Genomic DNA, 15,733 nt, shown 5'->3' with positions numbered 1-15,733 from the left:
AATAGGACTTGATCAGACAGATTATGCAAGGTCTTCATTGCACTGAGTACTGCTCATGACCATATTTTTGGACCTAACCAATGCATCTGATTCACTCAGCAACCGGCTTTAACTCATTATCATACACATAAGGAAGGGATACTATTTATTAAACAGGAATTGAGAAAAGATAAAATAAATTATTTTATCCTGTTCTATTCAGAGAGAGGGTAAACTCAGGCTTCTTTTGGGCTGTTTATTCTGTACAGCTTTCATAAATCATATAATAATCTAAATGTTATGCCCCACCACATTACCTGCCTCATCGCAACTTTGCAACACATTCTTAGACTTCTTTAGCTCCAAGATCGACAACATCTGGCATCACATTCTCTCCACTACACATATAATTTCCATACCTCCTCCCTCCTTATCCAACTTCTCTGGTTCCCTTCTCTCCAGCTTCTCTCTTCTTGACTCAGCATCCCTCAATAAACTAGTTAAACACATGAAACCCACCACATTTTTTTTAGATCCCATTCCCACCACTTTATTCCAGTCCTGTTTCTCTTCTCTCTGTCCCATTGTCCTCAATATTATACATGAATCCTTGAGCACTGGCATTGTACCAACGGTCCTCAAAACTGCTGCCATTACTCCCATGCCAAAAAAGCCTAACATGGCTCTTGACAATCTTAATTTTTGCCCCATCTCCAACTTACCCTTTCTTGCAAAAATTCTAGAACGTGCTGTCACATTTCAGTAACATAACCACCTCATGACAAATAACCTTTTCGAACCCCTCCAATCTGACTTCCGTCAACTTCACAGCATAGAAACTGCCCTTGTCAAAGTCACTGACGATCTTCTAATAGCTTCTGATTCTGGTTCTCTTTCTATACTCATCCTTCTTGATCTCAGTGCTGCTTTTGACACTGTTGACCATGACATCTTACTTTCTCGTCTTGAGACTGTGTTTGGAGTTTCTGACACTGCACTCAAATGGTTCAAGTCTTACCTCACTGATCGCTGTCACATTGTCTCTCTTAATGGGCATAGGTCTGAAATTGGTCTTGTTAAGTCTGGTGTTCCTCAGGGCTCAATACTGGGCCCCTTGCTCTTCAGCATTTACATGTTTCCACTTGGTCAGCTTTTAAGATCACATGGCCTCAGCTATCATTTCTACGCTGATGATACTCAAATATACATCCATACCAAACCTGACACTGATGTGGCTGTCTCTATTCTATGTAATTGCATCCCTGACATAAAAACTTGGATAACTCAACATTTCATTCATCTTAACTGTGACAAGACTGAAGTCATGCTTATTGGCATCCCCCATCAACTTCGTAAAGCCAGTCCTGTAACCCTATCTGTAGATGGTTCTGTACTTGAGCTTCAGTCTAAATTGAAAAACCTTGGGGTGATATTCAATTCTGGCTTAACATTTGACCCACATGTGCAGCATATTGTCAAAAAATATTTTTTTCACCTCAGAAATATTGCTAGACTACACCCTATGCTTTCACTAACAGTGGCTGAAAAGCTGATCAACACATTTGTGTTCTCTCGAATTGACTACTGTAATGCTTTACTTGCTGGTGTATCTAAATCTACTTTGAACAAACTGCAGTATGTCCAAAATTCAGCAGTCAGGACCCTGACCAGGTCTAGTGTAAGTGATCACATTACTCCTATCCTGAAGTCCTTGCACTGGCTTCCTGTCAAATTCCATGTGGACAAATCCTCATGCTCACCTATAAGGCTCTGCATGGCTTGGCACCTCAGTACCTGTCTGAAGTATTATCGCCCTACTCCCCACTTCGCAACCTTTGCTCTTCTAATTCTGGTCTCCTTACTGTCCCCCAAGTCCGTCTACATTGTATGGGTGACATGGCCTTCTCCTGTTATCCCCCAAGCTCTGGAACTCTCTCCCCAAGGATATTAGATTGTCACCTTCTCTAAACTCCTTCAAATCCAGACTTAAAACCTTCTTCTTTAGAAGAGCCTTTACTTAACTGGTTCCATTACATTAACTGGCACTATATAAAATAAAGTGTATTATTATTATTATTATTATTATTAATTCATTATTATACTGCTAGACATAATAAAAAAACCTAAGGTCACGGACACCCTTCAAACTAACTTAAAATATGCTTTTTCTAAAGATCATAGATGCTTAATGGTAACTGATTACTTCCTAATGGCCACAATAGGAACATTTTGAGTTAACCTTAGGGTTAATAAGTGAGCCAAATACTCTAAATTCTTTTTTATTTATTAAAGTAAATTAATATTAATTCTAGGCAGCACATTGGCACAATGGTTAGCATTGTGTGGGTTTCCACCCATAGTCCAAAGACATGCTAGTAGCTTAATTGGCTTCTGGGAAAACTGGCCTTGGTGCGAGAATGTGCATGTTTGTGTCTGTGTGTGCCCTGCAATGGACTGGCATCCCATGTCCTGCCCGGAGTCCCGTAAAGCTGTTTTGAAAAACAGATGGATAGCTTTCTTCCTTATGAACCCAACACTAAGTTATCGTTAATCAATATAGTACACGTAAGCCGAAATTTTACTTAAAACTGTATTAGTTGTAATATTTATTAATCACCGTACTATTTTTGCACTGTTCCCCAAATTACTTTTGCACTGTTTTTGTCCTGTTGTATTCTTTCTCTGTGTATTTGCACAGTTTTGATTACACTGTTATGTTATTACACTGTTATTGTTATTGTGTTACTGTCTATTGTCTTATCTTCTGTTCTATTTATATACTGCACCTGAGTGACTAATGAGAAACACTTTTCACTATACTATGCACCTGTGTAAGTATAATGGCAAATAAAGTTGAATTGAATTGAGTACATATGAAACCAGTAACTGCTAAGCCTTTTCACTGCTTTTTACTGGAAACACCACATTCACAAGCAAACACCAAGTCACAGGGGTCACTGCTGTGCAGCTAGATGAGAAAACAAAACTGAACAAATTGAAATATACCCAACCCTCACCACAATTAGTCAATTTGTGTAACCCCGGCATCCTGGCCAAATTTCCCCATCGGCTGTTATCAATCATGGCCTCCTAACAATCCCCCTCTGTGAATTGGCTTCATTACTCTGCTCTCCTCCCAAATGATAGCTGATGTGTGGTGAGCGTTCTGGCACACTATGGCTGCCGTCACATCATCCAGGTGGATGCTGCACATTGGTGGTGGTGGAGGGGAGTCCCCATTACCTGTAAAGTGCTTTGAGTGGAGTGTCCAGAAAAAGCGCTATATAAGTGTAAGCAATTAATAATAATAATAATAATAATAATAATAATAATAATAATAATAATAATAATAATAATATTACACACAGCTTTGTGTATCATTCCAGCCCCATGCAAATAAATATTCTGCCTAGACTGAAAAGAGCAATGCTTTGACTACAGAACCCAGCTTACACTTAGAATGGAGGCCCTTCCTGGCTGTGGCACTTAAAAAAACTTTGTAAGAAAATGTTTGAACAAGATAAAGTGTTCAATTATGCAGAAACTGCCAGCAGACTTTTTTCAATGCATATAAAATAAGAAAGTGAATTACATCTGTGATGTTTATCACAGTATTTTCTTTTTATGCTAGAAGAAAGAGCTACCCATAATGTTAAATGAAAAGAGGAATTTGTTTCAATGAGAAATTTCAACATATATTATGATTTGTATCAGGAGTTTGTAGTTTGAGTAAATGAACCTACTAAGGTAAAAATGCAAAGTCTTTTCTCTAACTGTAAAGGCACACTGTACATTTCACATAATACAACCAATAAGACCCAGAAAACAGGTGTTAGCAAAAAGGAATTTAGTTTCAAAACTTAGTAGGTGAACTGAATTACAAACGCTACTTTTTTACAGGGTTCAGCTATTATAATATGAAATACGTTTTCTTTCCTCTATATTGGCATGTGGTAACAGATCGTGATGATGGAATTTATATAGACTAAAAAGGTGCCAAAATCTCAAAATACTATGCTTTGTCTTTATCGCCAATGAAAAACAGTTTCACAAGATTTTAAAAAACTGGCAGACATACAAAGAGGCATCCATCATGACTTCTGCACAGCATATGGCTATACCATTTCGGAAAAGAGGTAACAGAGATGGCCAACACCCTTCATCAGGAAACTGAATTTGATGCCTTTTCAATTTTACAAAGAAGAACTCAGCAAAGGGTGTTCTTCAAGCTCCTAAAGGAGTTTCCCCTTCATGAACTGTGGTCAAAATCGCACATTGGTGAGCAAGAACTACTGCATGGCAGAATCTCACGAGTAAGCCACTACCTGAAATGTATCTTCCCTGACTGTACTGCTCCTTCTCTCCATTGTGCTGCTCTGTCCGTTGGATTGAGCACTCCTTCAAAAATATGCTCCCACAGATACAGACCTGCAAGACAAGGAGAACCCCGATTGGAGTGTTTCATAACAGTGAAAGACAAACTGCTGGCTTCAGAGGCCGGCTTTGGAATGAACCTTCAAATCAATATTTAACTTGACGGCGTTTGGCAAGCTCACTTAAACATCTGCTCTTCGGGTCAAGGCACCTAGGTGCCAAAAGAGAAGCCCATGGAGAGTGAGTTCCAGGTATTCAATCTGTTTCTCAGCAATCAGACCCCAAACATCTGGAGTTACAACTCTCATGGAGCAATTTCGCTTTGGCTGAAACACAGTAGGAACCTACTGAAAAACCAACTTTGCACATGTGCACGGTCACTACCTCAGTCATGCACGTTTTTAAAAGCTCTTAGGTAGGTGAAATAGAGCAAGGATCATCATCATATTATCATATCGACATAACACCATCCAAAGGTTAAACGCCAACCCACATAAAAAGGTATCAATCTGGACAAGGCATACATCATCTAAAAATCTAAAGGTAAAGAAACATTAATAATATTTAAACATGAATATTATATATATGGCAGTGCGTTAATATTCCACCAAACATGGATTTTCAAAAGGAGGTTTTTAGCTTATTCTGTCATTATTGTGTGATTTTCACAGCATGTTATTATATAAACTGTATTTTATTGACTTCATATCATATCATATTATGTTCTGTGTATTAAATAAGCAAGGGAAGTTGAATATGTGCATTTAACATGAGCCATGAACTGAGGACTCAGCGATGCAAATGTTAGTTGATTCTTATGTTTCCACAATAAAACCCGATCCATTTGACAAAGTAAAAGACTACAACTTTGGACCTGCCTGAACTGTTTCTGTGCTGACCTTGTACTCTGACCCCAAGCTTCTCTCCTTGTCTGGGTGTCTCATGAAGAGCAAGTATGCGAAAAGACACATTCCCAATACAAGAAATTGCATATGGCCAATGAAGTGATCTTATAAAAAGAGATTGAGAACTGCACGATTTAAAAAGAAAAATGAAATAACCATCCTTTTGCTAATCAATTCTTTTAATTCAGGGTCATGGGAGAGCTGAATCTTGGCAAGCAACAGGCACAAGTCAGGGTACGCAGGGCAGACACACACACTCACACCAGGGCCACTTTAACCAGAAGCCAATTAACCTACAAGTATGGCCTGGACAGTGGGAGGAAACCCACACAATGAAGGCGCCTTTTCTGTCTCTGCTCCACTCATATAGCCTGTCCTTGTCTACGAGAGACAACTTTTTTGCCTTTTTTTTAAAATCGAAACTTAAAACTTACTTTCTTACTATGGCCTATGTCTGACTGCCTTGCAGTTTACCCTGTATGCTCTTGTTTCTTTTTCTTACATTTTATTGTATTTCTTTCAGTTTTTCTTTCATGTAACTACGTACATGGGTTTAGAAAGGTACTTTTTATTCATTCTTATTCTTCTTATTCACACAGATAGCACCCGAGGTCTGGAACTGAACCCAATTTAAGTCATGCTAACCACTGCACACCCATGCCTCCCACAGACTAAATATACTTCACTGAAATGAGATCTGGAGGCTTACACAGGTGTCTACTCATGCCCTAGGGAAAGCTGCAAACACAGGAACCCACTGATTTCACAAGGCAGGAGGGAACATCCGTTATAGTATCTCTGTTATTACACAGAGGTCACGACTCCCTCCCAAAATCAGGAGGTGCACAATTAAAAGAAAACCGGGTTCATTTACAATTGCCTTTTTCCATGATCAAGTATAAGCTGCTGTAGCTTCAGAACATCATAAACAATCTCAACTACTGACATGTACCTTATACGCAAGGGAAAACCAGCAGCTGATCCTAAAAACCCATTTGCACGACTGCATACAATGCTATGAATAGAACTTGTTGCATGTAGCTTAGCCTATTCTGTATATAATGCAACCTAATTCAAAACCTGTACAAGTACTAAACATAATACAATGACAGCACAAGCTAATAGACTAATCAACTGGATGTACTTTGCAAATTTAACTGCAGAAAGAAGCACACATGTAAAGTATCACTTCTTGTATCATTTATATTTCGATAAAAAAGAGTAGCAATGCAAATCATAACCTTTTTAATATGATTCGACAAACTCAACCTTGTTTAATGTTAAAATCCTTATGCTCTACAAGCTCATAATGCAGCCATAAACTTGGTGTTGCAATTACTGCCAGTTTTACTCTATGAAAAAAAAAGTATTTAAAAGTTTTAAAAGTATTTAAAAAGTAGCTGTACTCATCAAAATGCAAATATCTGTACTGTGTAAATATGTCATGAAAAGAACAAGTTTCTGAATCTATTTCATGATTGTAAATCTGTGTTGAAAACTACAAATACAACATTAGTGTTTTAATACAAAAACAAGCAGCAGGTTCAAACTGAGATTTTATAGCAGAACCAAAACTAAAACATTTTTTCCATCAAAAGCCACTGCAACAGAAAACACTACTGTATACTGAAGCATGCATGGAAATGTGTCTCTTGTGTAACTTTATGTACACTTTTTACAGTTTCAGACATGTCACTGATTTCTATTCTAATTTGTAAACAGGTAAGCTTTCAACTTCTCATTTTGTTACAATAGCAGATTGAACCTGATTTACAGCACCTCCCATCACCAACCTTAAAATAGAGGTATCATTGCCATTATTTAGATACTACAATCCTACACGTACAAAGATGGAAAAGTATAAAGAATACACTAACATACTGACAGGTATGTTCCTAATGTATGCACACCTATATCCTCTTTTATCCTCTTTCCCTCTCTCCTTTTTTGTCTGCATCGTTTTCTTTCATACTTTTATCCTATAAATATTCTTCTAATATTCTTCTTTTTTTTCATAAAAATAGGTTTTCCTTTAAGACACCAAGACTGTTTCGCCGAGTTCTGCATCTATTTTGACACAGGGGAGGAGCAGACGGTGCTGCTGTTTGGAATTGATTCTGGAACAGGGAACCTTTCTGTGGGGAGTTTGCATGTGCTCGCTTGGGTTGCTGGTTTCTCAAAAACTTCTGACAAATATTCTGGTTAGGCTGGCTGGTATCTCTAAAATGTTCAAGTAAGTTGTGCGTGTGGAGGCTCTGTGATGGACTGGCATCCTGTCCACAACTTAGTCCATTTAGGCAGTATGATGGTTAGCACTACCATCTTGCATCTTGACTATATTGCCACCTGTTTGTGTGCATTTTCTCTGTGTTTGTGCTGGGTTTTGTCAAATACTCTGGGAAAACAATAAAACATGCCTTTTCCCATTTGCTATCTTTTCCATAACACCAAAAACCCTGTTCTCATCAAAACATTTTTTTTCCTTACATCCATCCACAACATAGTTCAACCTTCTCATCCAAGTGTTGCCAATGGATATAAACCGTATCCGAAATGTAGCAATGAAACTCTCTCCTCCAGCCTCAAGTACGAATACAAAAGAATACGCATACTGTAGAGCAGAGGAACAAGTAAAGGTTTATTCCATGCTGAGAAGAGAAGAAAAGAAACGCAACGTTTCGGCTGTGGAGCCTTCTTTGGGTGGGAGAGAGAGAGAAAAACTTTGCAGCAGGCTGGGAGCAGTAGAAACTGCAGGTACCCAAACCAAGATAGGGGGCAGCGATGTGTAGTAAGTCAAGGAGCTCCAGTTCAGTCCCCTAGGCAAAGCTGACATTGCTTGGCCTAGAACTGCCAGCTGCAGCTATCTGGTTGCGTGTTGCGAATTTTGTGGTGTGAGCGGACTGGGAGAAAAGGCTTTTACCAGATGAGCCACAAGAGACTCGATTCTAACATCCACTCCTTCAGGGGCCAACCACATAATGAACAACTTCCAAAACGGAAAAATGTCGCATTAGGAAAATTAAGCAAATAATCACATCAAATAAGTCAATGTGACGCACATCATGAAACAAATACAAAATACACTATTTTAACAGGTACTGCTGGTGTTTTAACTAGTATCATGAGGAAATTATGACAAATCAAACAGAAAACAGCAGGCAAGTGGGATGTTACAGCAAAGTAAGAAAAACTACATTTACACCTTGCAATTAATTAAATTTTCAAGGACGAGGTTCATGAATACTTCATTATACCGAGGTTCAAAATGTAGGGGAGGCACACTGAGAGACTCACCAATTGCAGCTTTGCCCCAGATCTGGACTTTGTACTCCTGAGGCCTGTTTTTACCAAAGTGTTCCTGGAATAACCTGAAACTGTCTTTACGCCTCTGTTGCACAGAAAGAGACTCAAGTTTCTCGTCTTCCTCCCATGGATTCCACTCCTCTCCCTCTTCAGAAGCAGCCAGACCCTTCTTGGGGTCAGGCCTCAGGGGTTGCTGGGAACTGTCTGAAAAACAGCAAAAAGAAACAAACCTATAACAGGAGAAAACGTTGTCTCCTGAAATCACGAGTGTCTTACAGCCGGGCGAGATGAAACCAGACCCGTCGTTTTTTAAACACAGAGTAGCTATCAAAGCTGTGTTATTTTTCCTCTCAGTCCGAACACCAATCACCTCTACCTTTGAAACTCACTGTTGCACTTGAGAGTGATTTCCCTGCTGTGATCATACAAAACAGTAAAACAGAGGTGACACGTGCTGAAGCTTTTTTGGACTAAATATACAGTAAAAACATGGTTTGGTTTGTAAAGGAGGGCATAGGGCCTTACGGTTTGTTGCTTAGTGCTTACGGTGTAAGTCTCTGGTCTTGACTGAATCTTCAATCATAATAAATAACCCAAAGTTGTTGTAAGTTTCAATGACGGAACAGATGTTTTAGAAAAGAAATCCACATGAAACACACTTTCAGAGCATAAGAAGTGTTCTGGAGGGGATAAGCAAGATAGCGCAGGAGATGGTTAACAAACTGAGAAACACAGGATAATAAATTAATAAAATGTAGAGCAGCACTTGTCAAAAGGCATCACCTTATATACAGTATTTTGTATATCTCCTTGCTTATGAAAAGGAATTCTTCATGTATTCGTGCATAATTTATTATTACCACCCATACAATTTCAATAAAGAACATTTATGTCTAAACTTCACTTCATTGCAGCAACAAAACATCCTGACAAAAAATCAATCTACTGTAGGTCTCCCTTAGGGATTTCACCTCTATGAGACAATGTATAATATGACATTATTTTTCATCTCCATCAGAAACCATAAGAAAATTAAAGCTACAGTAAATTTTCTGAACATTTCTTCAAAGAAACCATTTCCAATGAGCTCCGAACTGATTGTACTGAATATCTTGAATTTGATATATAAATACAGAAGCAAGACAATAAGCTCATCTTTTTAAAGAATTAAGATTTACTGTTTACTGTTAAGAAGATCTGCTCATCTGAATTTGCTATTTTAACATCTGGATTGCAGTCTGTTTGTTGTCCAGTATGCCGACACTTAATCATTTCCTGTTTTGGCATGAGAGCTGAAACAAGAAATCCATAGGATTCAGTATGCAGGCTGTGAGAACATCAAAACGTGATTGGTCTTGGATGAGCACGCCACATCCTTTTTCTTCTATTGTTCAAAACAAAAAGAAGGCAGAAGGCTGGTTTCACTATGCGATATAAACACAACAAGAAGGCTATGCATCATATTCTGATGAACAAAATGAAAACTAATGTAACACCAAAGCAGAAAGCCTGCATTAAGGTGGAATAAGGATAGGGGTGGTGCAGTTGTTTGCACTGCTGCCTCACACTCCTGGGGAGTTATCCGACTGGAGTTTGTATGTTCTCCCTGAATTTGCAGGGGTTTCCTCATGTTTCCTCCCACAGTGCAAAGACATGCTGGTCTAATATTTACTCCATGTCTACCGTGACTAGGACCAAGAGACCACAGCTACTCATATTCAAGCACAGAGTGCTCAGTATGGTACAGCAATACTTCCATGCATGACAAAGACACACTACAAAGGGCTGTGGATTATAGGATTATAGGCACAGAGGATCACAGGATGCGATTCACCATCAATCGGTGAGATTCACACCATCCTTTGTCACCATCAATCAGGATCCCAGCCATCCCGGCCACAAACTGTTCTCCCCCCCTACCCTCTGGCAAGCAGTACCACACTGTTAAAGCATGGATCACTAGACTCAAGACGAGCTTCTACCCTACTGTAGTGCACATCCTCAACAGCTAACTGCAATGCCGCAGAATGCAACTCTACCTTACACACTTTTGACTTTTCAATACCTCACATTTATTGTCCTTACAATGGACGTATTGCTCTGGTTGTTACTATTTTTTATGCATCATTTTGTAATGTACTGTCTACATTGTGGCTCTGAAACAAGTTGAAACCTTGATCTTTTGGTAGAGGTAGGCCAGAGACTAACAGGCCCATCAGAATGATCACAATGTCTGACACAGGGAGGCATGAGCAGATTCAACCTGCATTGCTTCTTTGGTTTGCTAGAAATTATCTAAAATTATCTGAAAATGCAATCCGGCCATTTCTTGAAATGCTGTCCAACTCTCTCTCTCCTTTTCATTATGGTCTCTTACTACTGTTACACAGATACTTAAGCCACACCATCACTGGCTCTGAAACCTTTTCAAATCTGACCTTTTGGCAGATGTAGGCCAGAGATGGTGTGGGCCCGTAAACGAAACATTGCTGATGGAACACTCCCACTTGAACACCCCAGTGACATGTCAGCCCCCCAAGTCCCCACCTGAAGACTCAAGATTATGACAAGAACCAGTGAAGTTCTCAGCATCTCAGAGAGTTTGTGCCATCAAGTCCTACGTGTCAAACATGAAATCGTTTCTTCTTAGGCCTGAACACTAAGAGACATAAAAAAAACCCTTTTTTATTTCTAATGCTTCTCAGGACATATCCTTAATCAAACTTGAAATTCTCTTTAGAAATTCTGCCTTCTGCTTCTGTTATACATATCTATAATACATTAAAAATCTTCAGCCCCCTGAGACGGTTTGTGTAACTGTTAAGATCACTACTTTGAATTATACTGTCTGTGATTCATCGGTACACAAAATTATTTTTATTAACAATTGCCATCTGCTTTATATATCATTCTGAACCATGGGATTTGAAAATGCTAAAATGAATCAAGGCAAACATTTTTTGCTTCCTCTTATAATGCTGTCCTAACATAACAGCAGTCCTCCCTTTGGAACTGTTTTGCTCCAATGTACAGTAATCCCTCTGTCTACCAACCACTTTCTAACAATAACACAGCTTACTGACAAGGTCAAAGCGTCTTCCAAACCTAGTGGAATAGTGAAAGAAAACTGTTGATTGTTATATTTACACACATTTCCTTCTAAATACGTAAAGATACATTACCACTGCTAAGAAGTGCTTAAAAATGCCACGCAATGGGTTCTGACCATCGTCTGCAGCACAAATACACCTCGTTACAATAGAAAGCATATACATAAGCTGTGTTTGTAAAAAATGACACAAGGTTGCTATAGAACAGATTAAATACTTTAAATAAAAATTCAGCTATGTAGGTAACAGCTAAAATGTAAAATATTATGAAGTACCTGGCCCTATAAGTAGTCTTCATTTCCATGTAGTCTGTTCTGTAGTTAATGGTTTAAAACTTCCAACTAAAATCACAGCATTAAAAGGCAAGTAAATATGATGCCAGCCTGCAGCCATATCACTCTGCAACTCACAACTGGCAGCCCCCTGAAGCTCAGCAGGTGTGAGCCTGGTCAGTACCTGGATGAGAGACCTCCTGGGAAAAACTAAGGTTGCTGCGTGAAGAGATGTTAGTGGGACCAGCAGGGGGCGCTCACCCTCTAGTCCATGTGGGTCCTAATGCCCCCACTATAGTGACGGGGACACTATACTGTAAAAAGGCGCCGTCCTTCGAATGAGATGTAAAACCAAGGTCCTGACTCTCTGTGGTCATTAAAAATCCCAGGGTGTTTCTCGAAAAAAGTAGGGGTGGTGCTTTGACCAAATTTCCCAACCCAAGTTGGCCAACCCTTACCAATCATGGGCTCCTAATAATCCCCATCTATGAATTGGCTTCATCACTCTGTTCTCCTCACCACCAATAGCTGGTGTGTGGTGAGCGTCCTGCCCCAATATGGGTGCTGTCGCATCATCCAGGTGGGGCTGCACATTGGTGGTGCTGGAGGGGAGTCCCCATCACCTGAAAATCGCTATATAAGTGTAGGCAATTATTAAATACTGGAAAATATTAAGAGAAAATATATTTTAATTTATCAATACCACCTACAATGAAGATGCTATATAGTATACTATATATACACACCATTGCTATATAGCAATATAGTATTCGTTTTCTGTAAACAAAATATACCACTCAAAGATGTGGCATTTTTAAAAATAGATTCACAATTTTTTTTTCTGTGTCCAGAAATCACAAAACCATTTTCCAACTTTGAATGATTCATAATTTGGCCGTTTGTCACGATTCATTTAATCGGCAAATGCGTCTTGCCAATATTAACCGCACTGTGAACTGTGTGCGGCTCTCGGCTCTTTGCAGTGGAGGACTCTAAGAAAGAGAACATCTGGATAACAGTTCTTGTGCAGAAGACACCCATGCCTGCTTGCTTGCTATTTATTCGGAACAGGCGTTCCAAAGTCTTCATGAGGAAATCTGCCAATCCTGTCTTTATACATCACCGAAAACTATGATTGCACATATTCTTCCTATACTGAAGCTTTCATCTGTTCCACAGCTGTTATAATTTGATCTTGGTCTAGACTGACTTTCTCAAATTTGAATTCAATCATGAAACTATCAGGCTAAGTGAATTCATCAATAACGCCACTGAGCATTTTCCTCATTGCAGCAACAGAACATCATTCAAGCCGCCTCTGTGAATCTAATCAATTTCTACAGTATATGGAAAAAGTGATGTTAAAAATATAAAATAGCATCTCAGTAAAGATTCAACCACACATTTTAAAGGCACATGTCAAGTTTAGGTTGTAAACCAACAGAAATGAATCACATAATTGTTACTATGAAACCAGGTATATGAATAGCTCTTAAATGGTGAATAATCATTGTCCATTTTTCACATTCCAAGATACAGAAAAGAATACATAAACTAAAAAATAATAAATATGTAAACTAAAGCACAGAATATGACAAAAGAGAAAAGTACAAATATTTAATCTTTTACTTTTTCACTTGTCAGATCCTCACAATGTAAATCTTTAAGAAGGCTTAATGTAACCAGATATGTCACTGGTTTACAATTACTTTTTAAACACTGTTACAGTAAGCAAACATGCAGTCCATTTATGAAATACTACATATACAGGTATATTTCACATTTGGTTATGTAATTTATTATAGTACTGCCATTCCTAATTTGGACAAGCATGCTTAATAGGACGCTCCTCTAGGCTAATTCAAAAACACAGTAAAGAGCATCAAAATTATTTCTTGATTTATTTTTCTTTGGGTATTTTAAGACCTTTGACGGTTCCAGAGGTGCAATGTAAACAAGAAGGAATGAGCTTTAAAAACACCGTCATAAAACACAACAAAATCACAAGTCAGGTATTTTAATGTCCAGGCTTTTATACGTCGGCCATCTTTAGGATTTAGGGTAACAGAAACTACGTTTTTTTCTTTTATAAAAACTAAAAAAAAAACACAAATATTTTTACAACAGTCATAATCCTGGTCTGCGAATCCAACCTCAAATATTTAACCACTGAATGATGAGGGTAATGTTTTTTTCGGGCTACTAGGGTTTAGGCAAACCTAAACAAACAGGACTAAACACTTTTCTCCACGCTTCGGCAAAAAAGAAACGTTGCAGAAAATCTAAAAAAGACTTACATCTACATATAAACAGCACGTACTGTATAAACGTGAATTAATGCTGGAACAGCGCAGAGACCAGAGCGTGTAACTTTCAAGTTTAGTCCAATTATGTTTTTTTTCTCTCCTAAAACGTCTAGTATCTCACCAGCTTTGTTCATTACCTTGACGTAAAAAACACCTCCAAAATACTATTCTCTTTTTTTATATTTCATTTTCAGTAAAACAATATCCCCGATGTCCCACACAGGCCAGAGTAACACTACTGAATAGTTTAGTAACTCAACCACATTTAACGAAAACAACTAAAGTTACATTTGTATCAGCTCCAGGCAGTGGGCACACGGCTCTATCAAAAATAAACAATTTTGTTTTATTTAATTTTGTGTTTGTTTTTTGAGGGTTTGTTTTAACGGGCTCTTTATGGTTCTTCAACATATAATAAGCAGCGCTGCGTTGTTATATACCGGAAAAAATCCTTCCAAAACAAACATCCCACCGTAAAACATATTCATTTGCAAATGTTACATTTGAACAGATAACCAGAAAAGCATGCTGTGTATTTTAAGATCTGCTGGGAAGGGAATGTTGCCTTACCAGTTATCTTTTTCGCAACCCTGTGCACTCTGGATATCAATCTGGTCTTGAAAAACGCGTTATAAGCGGCATAAAGAGAAAATATCAAGTAAGACAACAGGATAATAGAACATATTTTTCTGCGACTGAGCTTCATTCTTTTATAACATCATACTACGGTGGCATTATTATTATTTTTGAGATGTATCCACACGTGAACCAAAAAAAATTGCAGCTTTAAGAAGGACCCGGCGAGGCAATGACGAGAAACGGTTATCTAGGAAACTGCCTGCACAGATTTTTTCAAACTTGGAAAAACCCGGAATCGCAGGTTTTATTTCACGGCGTGATTGTACAATTTGATGCGATGCTTTCCCTTTTCTGAACGGGAAACGTTCACCTTCAAATATCAATATTTTAAAAAATCACTCTAAGGTTTTCAACTGTAAATAAAAAACACAGGTAAAAATGAAGACGTCTTAAAAGAGTGGAACTATTGCTTATGACAATGTGTAGAAATGCTAAATATATTCCAGTTTGTAAACTGTCTCCATACTGTAGCAGTATGTTTTCTGTTTTACTTAGGGATACTAACCCCTGTGCCCACTCGGTATCATTGCCTCAAAATTCCCCCTTCTTAAATTGCTAAAGCAATTTCTCACTTTCCCCTCGATGCATTGCGCAAAGGGTCTGAAATCGATATGGCCAATACATTTGTAGACGGATTTATGAAGAGTATGACAGTGTAACTGAAACCTTACTTGAACTAACAGGTTGCTTCTTTGGAATGTTTGCACGTTGTTGTTTGACAGGATCTACAGTACCCCTACCACTGGTTGTATTTTATTTAACTTGTTGCTGCTGCTCTTCTGTGTTTATTTTTTCGGTGTTTATCGAATGTCTTTGTATTGGAGCATACATGCAAATAAGATTTT

At 38.4% G+C, this 15,733-nt stretch overlaps 1 protein-coding gene across 1 annotated transcript in view; it reads right to left on the bottom strand.

Annotated features, from left to right (window-relative positions):
• Nucleotides 1–15,084, bottom strand: part of rxylt1 (ribitol xylosyltransferase 1) — a 33,065-nt gene extending 17,981 nt beyond the window's left edge. Inside the window, exons 1-3 of the mRNA XM_015353269.2 lie at nt 14,820–15,084; nt 8,553–8,765; nt 4,305–4,407 (exon numbers count right to left, since the gene is read on the bottom strand). Coding sequence (XP_015208755.1) covers nt 4,305–4,407; nt 8,553–8,765; nt 14,820–14,955 — 452 coding nt within the window. The 5' untranslated portion in view covers nt 14,956–15,084. The remainder of the gene's footprint in view (nt 1–4,304; nt 4,408–8,552; nt 8,766–14,819) is intronic.
• Nucleotides 15,085–15,733: the final 649 nt, after the last annotated feature.

The sequence above is a fragment of the Lepisosteus oculatus genome, chromosome 7 (genome assembly GCF_040954835.1).
Source record: "Lepisosteus oculatus isolate fLepOcu1 chromosome 7, fLepOcu1.hap2, whole genome shotgun sequence".
In the NCBI taxonomy this organism is placed as follows: domain Eukaryota; kingdom Metazoa; phylum Chordata; class Actinopteri; order Semionotiformes; family Lepisosteidae; genus Lepisosteus; species Lepisosteus oculatus.
This window is presented reverse-complemented; position numbering and strand designations above follow the sequence as displayed.